The sequence below is a fragment of the Excalfactoria chinensis genome, chromosome 5 (genome assembly GCF_039878825.1).
Source record: "Excalfactoria chinensis isolate bCotChi1 chromosome 5, bCotChi1.hap2, whole genome shotgun sequence".
In the NCBI taxonomy this organism is placed as follows: domain Eukaryota; kingdom Metazoa; phylum Chordata; class Aves; order Galliformes; family Phasianidae; genus Excalfactoria; species Excalfactoria chinensis.
This window is the reverse complement of record NC_092829.1, coordinates 20,335,264-20,353,029: the sequence shown is the minus strand read 5'-3', so window position 1 is coordinate 20,353,029 and position 17,766 is coordinate 20,335,264. Positions and strand designations below refer to the sequence as shown.

The 17,766-nt window shown below is 41.6% G+C and overlaps 1 protein-coding gene across 5 annotated transcripts in view; it reads left to right on the top strand.

Annotated features, from left to right (window-relative positions):
- TTLL5 (tubulin tyrosine ligase like 5) overlaps positions 1-17,766 on the top strand; it is a 126,725-nt gene that overhangs the window by 86,994 nt on the left and 21,965 nt on the right. For 4 of the 5 annotated variants that reach the window (XR_011903703.1, XM_072337823.1, XM_072337821.1 and 1 more), the window contains 3 exons: positions 2,167-2,344; positions 9,999-10,219; positions 17,137-17,222. Coding sequence is in view for 3 of the 5 variants with exons in the window: in XM_072337823.1 (XP_072193924.1) it covers positions 2,167-2,344; positions 9,999-10,219; positions 17,137-17,222 (485 nt within the window). In the remaining 2 variants the exon portion in view is untranslated. The remainder of the gene's footprint in view (positions 1-2,166; positions 2,345-9,998; positions 10,220-17,136; positions 17,223-17,766) is intronic. The other variant, XR_011903704.1, reaches the window with a different exon arrangement.

The following is a 17,766-nucleotide window of genomic DNA, read 5'->3' as shown; positions in this document are numbered from 1 at the left end:
TTTAACATCTGGATTGATGAGGGAGTCAGTATCTATGCGGTGAAAAGAGCAGTTTTTATTCTTGGGGTGAGAGTTGAGTCCAGATGGCAACAACCTGCTGTTAACCCAGTTGGTAAGCCTGTAAGATTGGAGAGAAGGCAGCTGGGGATTGTTTCAAAGTTTCTTCGTGCTGGTTTTTGTGCCATCCCGTGCCCAATAGGGGACAGTGCTGGGAGATCAGTGGTGCAGTGCCTATGGATCTGTAGCTGAACCGTTGCAGACAGAACTGCAGTAACAGAGAACAGTGGCCCCATTACTGACCAAGGAGAGGTTGGAAGAATACATGCATCCTGAACATAATCACTGCAGAGGTTACCCTGTACTCATCTTGTTTGAGGACAGAAACAGAAAGGGGAAAGTATCTGAGATTCTTTTACAGGACCACAAGTAAAAAAGAGTATCTAGGAGTCTCAGAAGTCAAGGAAAAGAGGAAAAAACTAGGCGTTGTAGGAGAGGAAACCGAGGAAAGCTGACAAAACTAAGAAAATATTTATTTTAATTTTATAATAACATTTTCAGATATTGGATGATGTTAGAGAACTGTTATTTTATAAACCAATAAAGAGAGATGATTCCTGCTCCATAAAAAGAGGACGGAAGAAGAATGGCAGGTTCAGAAGAGGGGAGCTAATCTCCCAAGAGATCTAACCTCAGAGTCAGATTGAAACCTCCACAGCTTGTCTTTCAAGGCCTGAGTACTCTCTGCAGCATTACAGTTTTCCAGGCACCAGTGAAAGAAAAAGATTGATAGTTCTGTTGTTGCTGAGGAACTGAGTATGGACAGATACCCATTAGAGTACTTGTTATCAATTTGCTTTGAAAGATGCACATTAGGCAGTTTTTGAGAGAGTACATAGGAGTGGTAGTTTCTTCTGATTTTTTTTTTGAAGTGTTATTCTAACATTTTAAGGGACTGCTGTGATAATGAAGGCTATACGGGAAGCTGTGACACGTGCAGAGAAGCTAGGTTGTAAGTTTTGATGATATTATGAAACTACAGTTGGCACTTTTGCCAAAACTGTAACCTACATTCTGACTTATGGCATTATATGTAAAAGACAACGAGTATCTTCTACATCCCTGTTAGTTATGGCATACATGGGAAACACAAGGAAAGTTTGCCCTGGGAACCAAAAGGAAACATTTGAAAAGAGCGGCTGCGAGAAACATGACAGAGATCAGCCAAAGCCTGGGAAGCTCAGGCATTGGGGCTTGAAGGTTTTATTAGGCAGTGTCAGGATACAATGGGCTGTGTGGCATCCTCTCTTATGATCACAGAGTGTGTGAGTTGCTGGGCCATCATAGCCCCTTCAGGACAACTTGTGGCCCTGTCAGTCTGCCACCTGTTCTCTGCAAAGCCCCTCAGCCTTCTGCATAAGTGCACTGGTACTGCCTTCTCACCACAGCTTACAAACTTCAAAGCAAGCTGGTGAGTTTCTGTCAGTACTTATCAAGTTGCAGACCACAGCTGAACTTCCACCATATAAGCCTGGGTTGTAAGAATTGCCTCTTTGCCAGAGGCCTTTTTTCTGGGTAAGGATTGCATTACTTACATGATGAAAGAAGTGAACCCATCTTCAGTCCCCTTACATCTTTTGGATTGTAATTGTGTGGAGTCAGTGTATGCCACAGTTGCAATCTCATCCTACTAGTCATTTGTTCTCTCTGTGGGCAGTATTTTGCATGCCTTTATTCTACCCTCACTGCAGCATGCATGTACTTGGTGTGAGCCTTGTGTTAGTGTACTGACAATATCTACAAATGCAAATAAATACTTATCTCATTAATGATATAAATCTTTAGTTCTTTTCCTGTTGGCAAAACTGCATCCTCTTATTGCTGAACAGCCACAGCTCCAGTTTTGAGCTTCTTTTCTCTTTTGTCTTCCTTTGTTCATCTCAAACGTGATGTTACAGCTGTTAAATTTGTCCTGCCCTAGAATTCAAGGAACTCCTTAACAAGGCAGCAATTGGCACGTGGCTCCTGTAGCAGGTATCGTGCTTGTTGGAGCAACTTAGAACAAATTTGCAGCTAAGTGTTAGGGAGCTCTTAGGAAGCAATGGTGCCTTGTAAGCAAGAGTCTGTATTGACAAATAAGCAGAAAGGTGATGACTTTTCTCTTCTCAGGGCTCCAGAGAGTGATCGTTTTGCCTGGGAGAAGGAGATGGAGAATAGTGTCTACAGCAAAGTGACACGGAGTCCACTGGCACACCCCAACTATCAGCTGAATTTAGCTGTGCAGCAACTTCAGCAGCAAAAGCTTCACTCACGACAGCTATTGGAGCAAAGCCAAGCCCGACACCAGGTAACTAAGAAAGCTCCTGTCTCAGACCTAACAGTGCTGACCAAGTCTTAGCTAAGTAGGAATAACCTCAAACCAATACACATGGCACAACTTCCAGTGTGTTACAACAATAGAATGAATATTGCCTGCAATGATTTTATTAAAATGTTGATGCTGCAGTTCCTTCGGCCTTTTCCACCACATTGGCATCCTCCTCCATTTGGCTGTTGGCATGTTCTTGCTTTCTTTTCTGCATAAGTTCAGAGCGTTACCTTACATTGCCTCAGACAGCCTTAAAATTGTCTATAGTCTCCACAGCTCTTTGTCACTTAATCTTGTTACTGAATTGCACAGTTCTGCTTTTACTTGTGTTGCCCATGGGCAATATTTCAAGCTGGGTCTCTCCTATTTTGGTGTTTCCAAATCTGGGGTATTGAAATTGTGTTTGGCAACTGTATGTTCTGTGACAAGCAGATCAGGGCTTTATCTTGACTAAATTCTTCTCCTCCTGGATATCTTCTAAGATATAACTACTGGAAAAGTAGCATGCTAGCAAACTTAAAAAATTAGGAGAATCTAAATAAATAAATGAACCCACTAATTTCTTTAAGATGTTACAGGGTGCAGCAGGCACGGCCACTGACCCTGATGCCACGTGCAATGTTTTTCTGCAACCCTGAAAATCTTCTCAAAGTCTCCCATTCATTTTAATTATTACAGTATTTAAGATTTCCTTTCACCATTTTGCACTGAGACACCTGACAGATATATGACTCCTCTGTTACAATTGCAAGAAGAAAAAATGGGCCGAATGTCCAAGAGCTAGAGGAAATAGAAAAATGGATTTATATTATTGATGCTCTGGGTGATTCCTAGATGCTAAGGGTGGGCCACTGTGACTGGAACAGCTTTTCCGTCCTGTCTGGGGAATCTTCCAAGATTACAATAGCTTACTGCTGCGCTCATTACCCTTTTTTGTTATTATGGGGAGGGAGGTGTGTTTTTTTTAACTCCAGATGGTGTCTGAAAATATTCCTTGCTAATAGAAGTGTTTGGGTGAACAAATCTCCACTCAAAAGAGACTGTTCAATTAGAAGGGAGAAATTTGCTGGACAGTCTGGTAGGACTGGACTCCAACAAAACCACGAACGGAGCTAACATGGAGGTCTGAACACCCACTCTCCCTCCTATGAAGCATATGAGTCACTGGTCAGTCTTTGAGAATATCTTCTAGGCAAAATGCCCCCATCCTTTTCTGACAGCATCTTGAAGGAGAGTTCCTTCACCCTTTGCTCCTTACACTCCTTCTCTCATAGCCCTTACATAGCCACGTGGTTTCTGTCCCCAAATTTCCCCACCCACAGACTTCTTGCTGCCCCTCTAAGCAGGAAGCAGGAGGTCTTCCTTTCATCCACATCCAAGGGGCTCTTGGTGGGTAGCAGTGGCTGCTCATGAGCTTGGGAAAGGACTATAAACAGGCTTGTGCTTGTGAGGAGGCCAGAGCTGGCCATGGGGCCTGGCTGAGCCCTCTTCTAATTGCTGACATTGAGCTGATGTTATTTTTGGCCTCTGGCAGTGCCATTACTCAGGAGTTTCTGTTAAAGTGATTCTTTGTTAAACTTCTTCTCACCCCCACAAGATCCCCCTTGCTGCTCTCCCTCCCTTCTCTCTCTGAGCCAAGCAGGTTCAGAGTTGCAGTACTCGGGCCATTGCTATGCCACAGGGCTCAGGCTGCTCTGAAATTGCCATTAATGAAGAAAGGGATTTGCTGAACATGGGGGCTGTCAGACTTTCTGTAGTGAAAACCATATCTTAATAGCACGACTGTCTTTTGGACACTTGCCCTCAGAATAAACTTTGCATGGAGTCAGCCAGACCTCCCCTTCCAGTCACAGTTGTGTGGAACCTCTGATGCCTCTCCCAGTCATTGTACTATTTCAATCTTCATTTTACCTGACTGTCTTCTCTAGTTTGCTGTTATCGATCTCTTTCTTCTTAGACTTCAGTTCTTTGACTTGACCATCCAGGAACTGCCTTTTCTGTTATTTGCACACTCCCTACCTTATATCTCCTTCCTTGGTGTCCATCCCACTTATGTCTGCTGCCCATCAGAAGCACAGTTTCAACACATATTCTGCTTAGTGTCACCTAAGCTTGCCTAACTCGCAATGCCAACTCTCTCTGCAGTATACCTTCTCATGTAGCGAAGCCCTGCCCTGTGCTTTGTTTTGTGTGCTACATTCAAGTTTGTCAGCTCCCCTCTCCCTTCTATTCTCATAGCCTTATCTTTGCTTTCATGATAAAGTATCCTTGTATGGGTGGTGTTGACCAGTCTTGTAGTAAAATCATGTCAACAGAATATGAAAGGCATTTCTAGTTTTCTTAATCAGAGTGGCAACTGCAGATACAGGAAAAGCTATAAGGTAAGTCTCTTATTCTGAGCTCTGCGTAGCTTAAGACCCTTAAATTCAGTGCTGCTCTTTGCATCTCCTTGTTTGTTGTCATCTTTTCTCATACTTTCCCCATAATGCCTTTTTCTGATATAGTATCATGTTCTTTGTCACTCCCTCTTCCTGTGCAGCTTGGCGTGGATGCTGGAATGGAGAAAGCTTATTAGTATTCTACAAGATACCATAATTGGGAGTGTTCAGAGTTTGGAGTCAATCGGACTTTTACAGGAAGCCCCCAGCAGGGTAGGAAGGATGATATTTTTCAGTCACAGCACTATCTGATTAGTCTGGGCACAATCAGCAGTTGGTACTGTGATCTGAGAAAATATGTTGGACAGGATTCCCCCAGATTCTATATGTATTTAGAAACTGTCACTGCTTCTCCTAATGTTTAAAGTGCTACAAGTGATAAAAAGGGGTAGGAAGGTCTTTTTGGAGACTCAATGCCACTCTCAGAGGCTGGTTATGAGGGGAAGGAATGATAAAGAAGAAAACAAGTACTTAATCTCACTCCTTTCCAAGAATGGAAAAACATAGGATGCGGGTCTGTGGGCTCCACAATTTTGGATTTACCCTTTTTAGTGGTGCCTGAAATCTTCCTGAATTATCTTAATTAAAATTAAAGTGCTGCTCTGGAGCTTGGGTGACCATTGTTTTAGCCTTGTCTGCTGTCAGGCAGTCATTGGATGATTTATAGAAAGTGATTTCCACCATTTACGGTCAGTTTCTCTGATTTACACTGACCAACTCTATGTAATGCTTTGCAGCTGTGAAAGTTTACCTCCATTAACAAAACAAGTGTGTCCCCGATAGGGGAAGGTCTTTTACTTGAAAGACTGTCATGGAAAATGTGTGTGGGACCTCTCCAAGTCATACATTTCACGTGATTGTTGAAGTTCCTGTTGGAAGGCAGGCCAGCTGTTTGTCAGTAGCTGAAGCATATTTATCAAGGCGCCTTGGGTATGGCATGACCATACAACATGATTAGTTGCCCATTTTTCCTTCTGTCTGTGACAAATAAGCTAGTTTAGTTGTACGTAAATGGATAGCATGTGAACAAATGACAGAAGCACCATGATTAATAATGCAGGCAAATGCTTCTGCTTGTGCGTTAATGAGTTCGATATGTTGGAGATGAGCTGGTTGTGTTGGAAAGCATAGAAGTTCTTAGCCAATTGTTTGCGTAATAGGAATACTCCCCACTGCCATGCTGTGGATGCATCTGATCCTGAGAGCTTTTTGCGTATTTCTTTGTGGTAGCACCCATTCTTGGTTGAGTGTTTTCCAGACACTTCAGAATGATGATTTCTCCTCCAAGCATTTTGTAACTATCAGGGCAGAAAATACTGTGTAGAAGGAGGAAAAAAAATTTCCCACTTGTATGTGGAAGTTAATTCTCGCTCTGCAGTGTGGTAGAAATAGGTCTTCAATGGCAGAGAAGGTGTTTTATTCTTTGGATAAAAAGAAAAGCACCACACTGATTGAATGGCAATCTGACAAAGAAATGGATAAAGCTCTGCAGTGGCGGGGACCAGGAGCAGAGACAATACAAAGCCAGAGGGAAAAAAAAAATAGAAGGGATGGAGTTGGAAAATGAAGACAAGAAGCTTAAATCTGATATCAATAAAAACAAGGAACGAGAATTATGAAATTAAACCAAAAGACAAGAAAACCAGGTTTACAGCAGTATTTTTAATGTTTAAAGGAGTCCTCATGTGACATGTTAATGACCTAAATGTTAGTATCTCTGTTGCAGTTGGCAAGGCACTTAGTATACCATCATTGTTTATTCTCTAATTGTTTCCTGTACTGGAAAGTTGCCATTAGCTGTTAGGGAGGTTCCTCCTTCTCTATGTGGCTATGTTCAGTCTGCTTAGCCTAGCATCTACTGAGTTCAGATTTTTATGCCAAACATCTCATATGGGGGAAAAAAAGCTAAATTAAAATAAGGAAAGTTCAGTCATATTTACGAATCATCCTGCTTATATATATATAAAAAAAAGTCATCTTAAACAGGACATAAACAAGATGTTAATGAGTTGCGTGGTCAGTTATGATCACATTTTCAATCAGAAATGTAAGTAGATTTTATGCAATAAAACGTTGGGCTAATTTCATCGTATAAATAAGTCTCGCCTTTTGATCATTTGAAGATGGTAGTTCTCAGAATTTCTATCACACCAAGCTCAGCAAACATCTTTCCTTTTAGCATATCTCACTCTTTTCTGAATTCCCTACAGTTTATTTGCTGGTTGGGTTTTTGGTTTTGTTCGTTTGTTAGTTGGTTTTATTTTTTAACTAAATCCTTGTTATAATTTATTCCTTCTGAACATCTCAGTTTCCAGCATTAATGATTAGGAACTGCCTGCACAGCTGCACAGATCTTTGTGCAGTACATGCGTGTGTACGTTTGTCAGTTCTCACACACTGCTGAGACTCTCATTGCTTTCAGGCTTGCTGAATCAATTTAAACCAAATTACCACGGTATAGAAGTCTCAAAGCTATGTTTTATACAAATGTCATGAAAGTAAAGTGCTATGAATCTGAGATGGGTACTCAGCTACTGTTCTCATTAAGGCAAAGCTGCAGCTTTGGGCTGCTCCTAATTATGCAGCAGAAAATCCACACAAGAATGCCTCAAACCTATGAATGAAAGCATCATTTGGCACATGCTTTATATTAGAAACTGTAAGATTCAACCCCAAGACAGATTCACAGGAAATGAGCTTCATTAGCTCCTCTGGTTGCAGAATGAGCATGTTTTTGCTTGCAACATTTGTTCCGTTACTGTGTGCTAGGAATGGGTGTTAGATACAGGGATAGTAAGTGCCAGGAACATTCTTTCTGTTTTTGAAGTTCATTAATATCTGTTTGTCTTCAAAGTATTGCAGTACCTCCCTGCTTTCAGTCATGAGCAGCCCTAATTCAGTTGCTACAGGCTTTTACTCATAGGTGTGCATTGTTAATGCTGACAAGCTGTTCCTGTTGAGATTCCCTGATGTAAAGGTTATCCAATACAAAAAGAGACACTTTGTCTATGGTGCACATGTGTAGGTGAGGATGCAAGGGAAGGTGTGACCAAATGAGGCAAACAGGGGATTGAGAGTTAGGATCTTCTCTGAGATCACAGCCTTACTTTTCATGTTACTTCTGTCAGTGGCTTGGGGAAAAACACTTTCTGTGTGTGCAAGATAGGGTAAATGCTGTCCTTTTCTACATCATTTTGAAGCTTCCTGCTTCAGGACTGCTTCTGGCAGGGTTTCTTAAGGCTTCTGCTCTCCATAAGCTCTGAGCATTCAGGATCCTGAGTGCTGAGGCATATCTCCCACTTTTTGAGCATCTCTGTGCAGTCAGGCTCTGTTCTCCTCAGCTGCCCATTTTTATTTGCACAGTAGCTTCTCCTGGTTTCCTGTTCTGACCCCACAGAGTTCACAGCAGGGCAGAGTGCTTTGTAGCTGAATCCAGAAGCCATGGTCTGTGTCAGCTTCCATCTTTGCCTGGAAGGCAGCCAGAATCTCAGCACAGCATGGAGACAAAGGCTATTTTGGAATTCCATTATCCCCAAGAAAACATCCATGATCTTTCCATAAGCAGGTCTCAGCCCAGCTTTTGCTGATCTGATTTCATTAGAGCATCCATTTTTGCTGTTTTCTTGAGACACAGGCCTCCCTACACATTATTGTTAATATAGGGAAGGGGTTAAGACTGTATGCTTTGCAGGCACCAGGATCATAATGATTTTAAAAACAAGAAAGAAAAAATCAAACCTCCAGGCATAAGACATGCATAAAATATCAAGCAAGGAACAGCGAAGTGGGATCCCTGAGTAAGAAGGGGGTGCAGTGACTTGGGGGTCTCTATCCCAGATCTGTAATACAGGAGACTCTAAGATGCAACATACTGAACCATGTTTCATTATGGTTTGTTTTATCAAGAGGGTGTGGGGTGTGACTGCTATTTTCCAGACTTCTGCACTTACACCAGCTACTTATTTGTAAAGCTGAAAGCTGTGATCAAGGTAGAGCTCCAGGGGAGGGAGAGGTTAAGGATTGAGAGCTCAAGAGGATCTTGTCAGTGAACTTTCATTAGGAAACAGGCCTGTTTTGGCTCCTGCACTTCCTTTTCTCCCTAGAGCTCAGCCTGTCAGAAACGCCTTCCCACACACCACTGCCTTGCCATTTACCAGAGAACTGCGGGGGAGAGGGGCTTTTCCTGTCTGTGCGCTGAGACTCAGCCAGCCCTCAGACTGTGGTTTTCTCTGGAGCCCACTCTCTGTGGCTTTGTGTGTTTTTCACCAGAGAAGGAACTATGGACAAATGCAGTGAAGAGCACTGCTGCCAAGGTCATGCTGAGGTGACAGGCAATTGCTCAGCCATCCCCTTCATCTCCTATCGCTGACGTCTAGCTGCCAAGCTACGTGGCTAGGCTATTGCCTCTTTGCCCTGGGAAACTAGGAAACTTCAAGGAAAGTAAAGGCAGAAATCCCAGCAATTACTCCCTTCTAAAAAGAGCTGAGCAGTTTGCAGAGCTCTCATAGGGTTCCATTTCCCATTCCCTGCTATGCCAGTCTATTGCTCACAACATGTAGATTCTTTTGTTCTCTATGTCAAATCTTCACATACTTACTCTCCCACTTGCTTTAGGAATAGCAATATCCTCAGTTCCCTGGTATTCCTGGGGATTTCCATTTTTTTAGTTGCTGACCTTAAGTCTCCCTTTTCAGAGAATGTACCTTAGAGCTTTCCAATTGCTTGAAGCACCTGCAGGGTTGGGGTGAAGAACTGATATCTCAACATCTTCCTCCTAGCCATTTTTTTTTCCTCCTCCCTAGAACTTTGTCTTAATCCCAGCTGGCAGACAAAGAACAGTTTACCAGCATAAAGGCAGAAAGTCAGTTAAAGCAATAAGAACTTTATTTATTTGTTTATAGGAGGTCATTGCATGATTAGATTGGAGATGTGACCTCTTGGTATCTTTTTTCCTGTAGAACAGTGTCATTGTGTGGTAGTAATAAGCTTCTCTGCCTTCCTAGATGCTACAGATCAGCTCTCAAAACTACTTCATAGACAGCTGTTCTCCCTGTGCTTGGAACTACTCTTAAAACTTTGAGGTTGCCTTCACTGAGCAGAGATTCTCTCTTAACAAAATGTCACTCTCAGCTATCAGCTGTACTGAGGAGAGGATGACCAATTACTATGATTTTGTTTTGTTTTGCTTTTACCAGGCTCTCTTTGCCAGCTACTCGCAATCCAGCACCAGCCATGTACCTATGTCACCTGGCTCTGGTGCCCACAAGACATCAAGTGCCACTTCTAGTGTCCAGAAGGCAGCCAGTTTGCACAAAGTGATGCCATCCCAGTGTACACCTTCTCAGCTGATTCCAAAGCCTCCAGCAAACCACAGACAGACAGTGGTCAGAAAAACTGCAGCCCAGAGGATTTCCAAGTAAGTTGTACCACTTTCCATCTAGAACAGAAACTTGACTCTGATTCCACTCAGAAGGAATACAGGAGAAGAACCTGTCTACATATGACTCAGACGAAAGTATTTCAGGCTGTTCAAGACAAATCTCAGAATAGCTTGACCTCTGTGAACTGAAGTAAATGTGCACTCTTGTGCACTTTAATGTTTCAGAGTGGCAAGGTAAACTGGACTGTAACATCATACAAACAAGGACATAGGAACTACCAGATTGAATCAGAGAAGTGTCCTGTCCAGGCTGGGAGTCAGTTACTTAAATGCAAGTTGCTAGTGCCATTTTAATTGCCTAGGCCTAGTCTATATAACCTCCAACTGCTGTTCCAGATAGGCAAGTTCTCTGTAGATTTTGTGTTGTATGTGCCAGTCGCGTGCAGGTGTTGCAAATGACTTGTCAGCTGTGTTTAGGCACCTGAGTCACTTTCTCCTTGTTTAATCTTTGATTCGGGTTAAAGTCTGGCGGGTCAGAAGAGGCTGCCAAAAAAAATAAAGTAAAACCACCAGTATCCTTAACAGGCTAACCTGGCCTTAAGCCAAGTTTCCCCGTAAGGTTAGTGTATGATGATTGACTCATGCCGTTCAGCAGAACTATATATTTCATTTAACATGTTTGTGTCTAATGTAGTGATTGTTTTCCTCATTATCTGTAGAAGTGCTCGTCCTTCCTTAACTTTTACTAAGCTTCTAGTTACAGTGTTTGCCATTCTAAGGTTTGTAGTTTGTTGCATATTATCTTTTAAAACAAAATAACACACTCACCATTAAATGTTGTTTGCTGATTTTAAGCTTCCTTCCTTTCCATTTCTTGTTGTATTCTGTATATTAGGAAAGAATGTGAGCAAGGCTTCTGTTTTCCATTTTTCTTATCCTTTACATTTCTTGTTAGCTCCCTTAGCTCTCTCTGTTTATCTTCTCTTGGTCTAATGCAGTTCTATCAATTACATCCTTTGGCAAGTTTTTCCTCAGACGTGTTTCATTCCTGAAGGGCAGAAATTGCATTCATAACTTCCTCTCTTATACTCTATACCCAGAAGAGTTGTAAAGCTTTCAGAGCAGGTTCCTGTGAGGTTTCCTGGTTCTTTGTTTGCTTCCTGGTTTAAAGAGAGGAGGCTTAATAAAAGATTACTGATAAAAGACACTTCATAAAGATGCCGGGGCACTGGCAGCGTGTGGGAAGCTTTTGTATTTCCTGCTTGTGCTCTCACTATCCTAATAACTAGCATAGCAAGCGTATCCCCAAAACTATCTAAAAAGAAAACAAGATGTCAGTAGACTTTGTCAGCTCAGGAAATGCAGATGCAAGCATCGGGTCTGGCAGGTATATGCCGGTGAGCTTGATATCTGAATTCTTTTATGTTGGATAGCTCATGTTAGTACAGGTGACAGGCTGTGTCAGTGGGTTTCTCTGTCGGGCAGCAGAGATGTGTATTTGAAGATGCCGGTGTGCTGTGCTCACTTCTTGGCAGAAGAAATGTTTATCCTTGTGAGATGGAATTGCAGCTCCTTGGACAGACTTTACTTTGCTGCATTTTTGTGGTTTCTGCTCTGTGACAGGCAGGAGTGTGGGAAAACCGGAAAAGGTTCTGCACCAAAAATGCACAGAAGGGGGAAAAAAAGCAAAAGATTCCTTCAGAATTTTAGAAGGCTAATCCAAGTATTGAAGGCTGCAAGGAGCCACTCCGGAAATACTTTTCAAGTTGCCTTTCAGGCTCCAGTGCGAGGCTCAGAACCCATTCTTGTCATTCATGGGACCTTGAAGTAACATTTTTTCACTTACATGGAAAACACCAGTGCCTAGCTGTACTTCCAGCATACTGAGAACTAAGAATTTAAAAGCTGCTGGGTCTCAGTCTAACCCAACTGTTGTTGTCAAGAGCAGACAGAGATGCACTGAAGAGTGGATAGAGACAAGCCTCTGCCTCAAATAAATCTAGAGATAAAAAGTATGTCTTGCATTCTCTAGCCTGTTCTTTATAGTCCCTTGTTATTTTCTGCAGAGTATTCTCGGACAGTGTGCATAGACTGCTTTCTGGTAAATCGAGTGGCAGAAACCCCGCTGTGTTATAGAACACTTTGTATTAATCTAAATAACCCTATTATTTAGAAAGTTTCTCCTGATGTGCAATCTGAATTCTTACTTTATTTCCTCTTGTTGTACCTCATTCCTCTATCCTGAACCACCCTCAACACTTTCCCTTGCAAATACTTTCCATCTTTTGAAGATCCTTCTACTTCTTAGAGTTTCCTAATGTTGTTTAGACTTGTTGAGGTTTTGTTAACCTCAGATAGCAGTTCCACCTGCCAAATCCTTAATTGTCTTGAATTTACTGTATTTTCTTCAGTTCATTAGAGTTCTTGCATTGTGGCACCCAGAATCGTACTTTTCCACTTTGAGACTACCGTATCCTTAGGTTATGTTGTGGCAGATATCCCTCCCTGTAACATCTAATCTAATTTTGGTTTCTTGGCTGCTTCATTTCTCTGAAAGGTCATCTTTGATTTACTGCTCACTTTCACCCCTAATTCTTGTTGGCTGCTTTCCTGACCTCTCCTCACAGAAAAACTCGTTGCTATGTATTATTTCCACAAGATTCACTGAAACTAATCCCATTCTATTGTTAAAGCTCTTGTGTCTCATTTCTTTTTTTTCATAGTTCTCAGTAGGTTGGGCCTTTATTTCTCTGTCTGTCCTTGCACCACCTGGCTTTTGTTTAACATCTTAACAAAGATCTTTTTCAAGTTCTTTGTAGAATTCCTCTAGAGACTGAACTGTGAAGAGAAACTAGAATCAACTTTGTCTCTTTGACCTCTCTATCCTTGTGCACGCGTTATCATTTCTATCCTAGCCAGCACATGTGGCTTCCAGAAGAGGAGGAAAAGAATAAGTAGTTGAAAACACTTCTACAAATAGAGTGAGATGCTAAAGGTGAACATTACTGATTAATTCAGATACAGTCTAATAGCTTGGACGCTTCTCTGCTTAAAACATAAAGGAAAAGAGTAATGAGACAGCCAGACAATTCAGTCTTGTGTTTTCAGATTCTGGTCTCTCCTGTTTTTGCATATAAACAACATATAAAAGTTGTTAGGTTGACTTTAAGATGGACTGCATCCAAAGCAGACTCCTTGTTTAAGCTAAAGGGCTGGAAAACTGGGGCCCACATTAAAGGACTACAGTGACTGGGAGAAATGGTTTAACATGTAACTCCACTTGGAAACATAGGCTCATGAAATGATCTCCCAAGGCTCCATAGTTTTGATTAAATGTACTCAGATTAGAAAGATAGCATTTGAATAGCTGATACAACAGACCCTTCTTTCTTTCCGGAAGTCAGATTGGGTCCTTTCCACTGCTTGTATTGACACTGTTGGCTGCCTGTGAACCATGAAGAAACCTGCTGCTAGCAGAGTGTAAAAATTTGAAACAGAAGTAACATAAATAGTATTTCTAAGCCATGGGATGAAGCAGATGTCCCTGGAAGCAACATTTGCTAAATAGAACCTTCACATTACAGACGACAGCATTCAAAGCAAGAAAATGTATTAGCACAACTGTGAGGACCCAAAGTGAATTAGTACAGATGGTAGACAGAAAATCTTCCTGCTTTTAAGAACAACTAAATTACAATAAATACAGAATCCTAAACTGTCATTCCTATGATAACTTTTCAGAGAGCTGCTCTCAATGGCAGCATCAAGGTCAACAGTTGTACTTGATGATCTTAGAAGTCCTCTCTATCTTTAATTAGATTCTTTGACATTAAAGTAGGGCAAGGCTTGGGTAGCCTGTGAACAGAACTATTAGTTAAATGAAAGATCTTCAGAAAAATGCAGCTGCCAGTGTTAGACTGCTGTACATAAAGAGGGGAAATATCAGATAATAGGAGTATACAGTTCAAGATCAGGGACAGAGCAAGCCCAAGATCGCTGACTTTACCAGTGATAGACTGAAACACAACAACTAGTGGGGGTCTTCATCAGCTTGGCCTAATTTCTTGTACTGAACTCCTCTGTAAATATCATTCCCAACAACTCTTCTCAGGAAGAACAGATATTTCCTTAAGTCCCAACACTGCAGCACATGATCTTGCCTTGCTCTTCTCTTGGCTATTTATTTGCTTTGAACAACGCCAGCAGTAGAAGATTCAAAGTTCTGCACTATTGTAACTAACACAGAAATAGGGTAGAGGTGATAAATTTCTCCAGGGTTCAGGAAATCCACTCCAAAACTGGGTGGAGTCCTGACTAAAGATGAACGCAGCAGCAGCCAGCTGTTCTAAGACAGGCTGGCCAAGCTGGGCAAATGTGCCAAAAGTAGAAGAGTGGCCATAGAGCAAGCACTGTAAAATGTTGTATTTCTGGTTTGTGTCCTGTCCCATGTGTGCTTATTCACAGACATGGGTGAAGTGTCTCAAGTGAGCTAATTGTATTGCATATGCAAGCTGAGTGCTCACCAAAAAACAGGAGGGCATCAGGAGACCAAACATGCATATGTCACTGAGACCACTTCTTTTGCTACCATTGTACTGAGGCATGCTTGTTGTTTTAGCTCCTGAGCATATGGGTTAATCAGTCTGCCTGACCCTTAGACATTTTTGGCAGCAAAAGCAGTGCATCTGAGAGACGTGCCTTGATTTAACACCCTGACACAGCTGGGCTCATCTGCACTGGGCCTGCAGATCTTAGCCCTTGGCTAGCCTCAGATCATACACACAGATACACATGTGGAGATACCTTGGCCAAGAGCAACAGAGGAACAAGCTCCCTGGCTCTGGCTCTTCACATCTGTTGCTGTCGTCTTGTCAAACCTAGGCTTTATTTAATTCAAATTTGTGTCCCCACTGAACCATTAGACACATTCACGATACCCCAGGAATAGGTTGTTGTAACAAAGGTGTTCAAATGTCAGTCAAGAAAATATTTCTTTGCATCTGTGGAACAAAAGCATCCTCCAAATTTGCAGTCCAAGGCTGGGTAGCTTAGAGGTGACTTAGTGCCTAAATGAAGAAAGTCAGTATCATTTTCAAGGAGGGCTTAGTTGTATAAGCAAGAAAAAAGGCTACTGTCAGATATTTAAGTGAAGGGGACAGTGGGGAAAAGACTGGGTTTGTTAGTTTTAAAGAGGAAGAAATGGAGGACAGAAGTTTGCACTGGAGAAGTGGAAGCAAAAATGACACAGATGCTAGAAGCAGGAAAATGAGAAAAGTAATGGCATTTCAACCAACTGGAGGGGAAGAAAATGGAAAAGGATTTACTCAGTTTAAGTAACGAATATGTTCCAGGACTAGAGCTTCTATCAGGACAGCAGAGAGAACTTGAGAGGTGAGCTTAGCATGGTGAGAGATGAAGGCCACAGGTAGATCTGAGAATGAGCTGTATGGAGATGGCAGCTGAAACTGCAAAAACCAAGATGTAGAAAGAAAAGGGGACAGGCAAGTCTGTAGAGGGAAACAGTAAAAATAAAGCAGACTTAAAGGTAGAAGTGTAACTTCCTCATCATTTTTTGTTGTACTTGCTGACATCCTTGATGTTTTCAACTGCTAGTCTTGTATTCTATCTAAAGACAGATTAGCAAGATTTGGCTGTCAGTTGTGCTGCATTAATGAAGTGGACAAGCTAATTGTGAGCACGGAATGTTTATATAAAAAGCACAAAGAACTATCTGAATTCTCTGCCCTTGGATGGACTGTGCATTGTCAGCAGAAAAAAACAACAACAAATGAACATACAGCACAAAACCTAAGTACAGATCCAAAATTCTCTCTAAGAGATAATAAACATACAAACAGGCACCTCATTTGACAACAGCATTTTAAATTACAGCTGATTGAAGTAAGGGGTTGTGCTTTGCACGTCGTATCTGCTTCCCCTTCCCTTCCCTTATAGATTCCAATTTACTTTACTAAAAGGCAACTAAGATAAAATCTAGGAGGCCTTTTCTGGCCATTTAGTTGCCAGAAGCACCTGGATTACTAGCAACTTGCTGACTTTGAAATTTGAAGGCAAAACATTTCAGAAAAAAACTGCAGTAAATGCACATATGTGCCTGAATCTGTTAGTAATCAGGGCATCGCATAAGGACTGGAGCTCACAGTGTTCTTCAGGGGAAGAGCTCTGAATAACCCCTATTTCATGGTGGATATGAATGAGTGAAGGAGAAGCTCTGTGGCAGAGAAACAGCAGAGTACATACTGAAGAGGGTAAGAGAAGAGAGGACAAACCAAGAAGACATGATTTTTAAAAGCATAGTAGATCATTGCAGCTGTACAACTTGAACTGCTTTTATGAGTAGATTTATGTTTTTCTTTAGGTAGGAGAGCTTGATTTTGGTAATGAATGTTTTTAGTAACTAAAGGAAGTGCAGTTGTTCTCCATAGAGTATTGTTTTACTGCAACTCGGATGCTGAGCTAAATGCAGGATTTGCATGAAGTATCTACTTGAGGACTGGCTGTTTACTACTGGAGACTAAATGCATCCTGCAGGTCCTAGTTTCCAACACAAGTGGGAAATCTTGCCCAAATGAGTTGTCTCTACTAAGCAAGATGCAAGAACTCAGACTTTGAATGAAGTTTGTTTTAATGTTACTTAGTCATTTTGCTTCAAATCACTGGTACATGTTACTGGTTGAGTTGTGCTTTTGGTATCATTTACTATCCATCTTCTTTATCCTTTAAAATCAGCATCCAAGGAATGTAGGACAATTAAATACTTCAGGTGCATTGAAGTCTTGTTGGTGGCTTTAGCATTCATCTGTCATCCCCTGCCTTTTTCATATCATATTCAGGATCACCTTCATAGTTTCGTTTTGGTTGTTGTTCAGAACCTTTATTCTTTCTTGGTATATTCCTTCTCACCTCTTTCTAATCGATGTTTTTACTTTTAGGGTGACCTCTGTTGAAAGGCAACTTAACGGATTCCAGAACAGCCTTCGCAGTGCTGCATTGTGTGAACCGGGGTCAAATTCCACAGGTGAGTGCTGAAGACCAGGAAAGGGGAGTAGCCATGCTGGGATGCTTTCATCTTTCTCAAGAGCTGCCAGTTAAAAAACAAAACAAAACAAAAAAACCTTAGAGAAAGGAAGAAACACAGCTGTCTAAGCTGCACATAGTGGTTCCTAGGTAACAGCTTGGCTTCAGATGCATAGAGAATTTATTCCTCCCGGGACTAAAAAGACTAAACAAAAGGGAGCAAAGACTGGGTTTCATAGAATTGAAAGAGGAAGATGCTTAAAAATGTGGCTGGGAAAAGACTTGGCTAAAATGGCCTCACTGCTTTAGGTTTTGGCTCAGAGATGCTCTGTTGTTCAGGCTTGGACTGTAATAAAAGACCAGGACATTCTTTACATTTTTTTTTCAGTCTTGCAGAAGAGTGCCTTAGTTCAGAAAGATGTCACTGAGATTTGTGAATCAGCTGCGTAGTGAAGTCAGTCAGTAGAGGTGAAACCTCCCAAAGAAAGATCACTGAGACCTATAAAATCAAATCTTCGTCCTTCCGTGGGGATTAATTTGTTTAA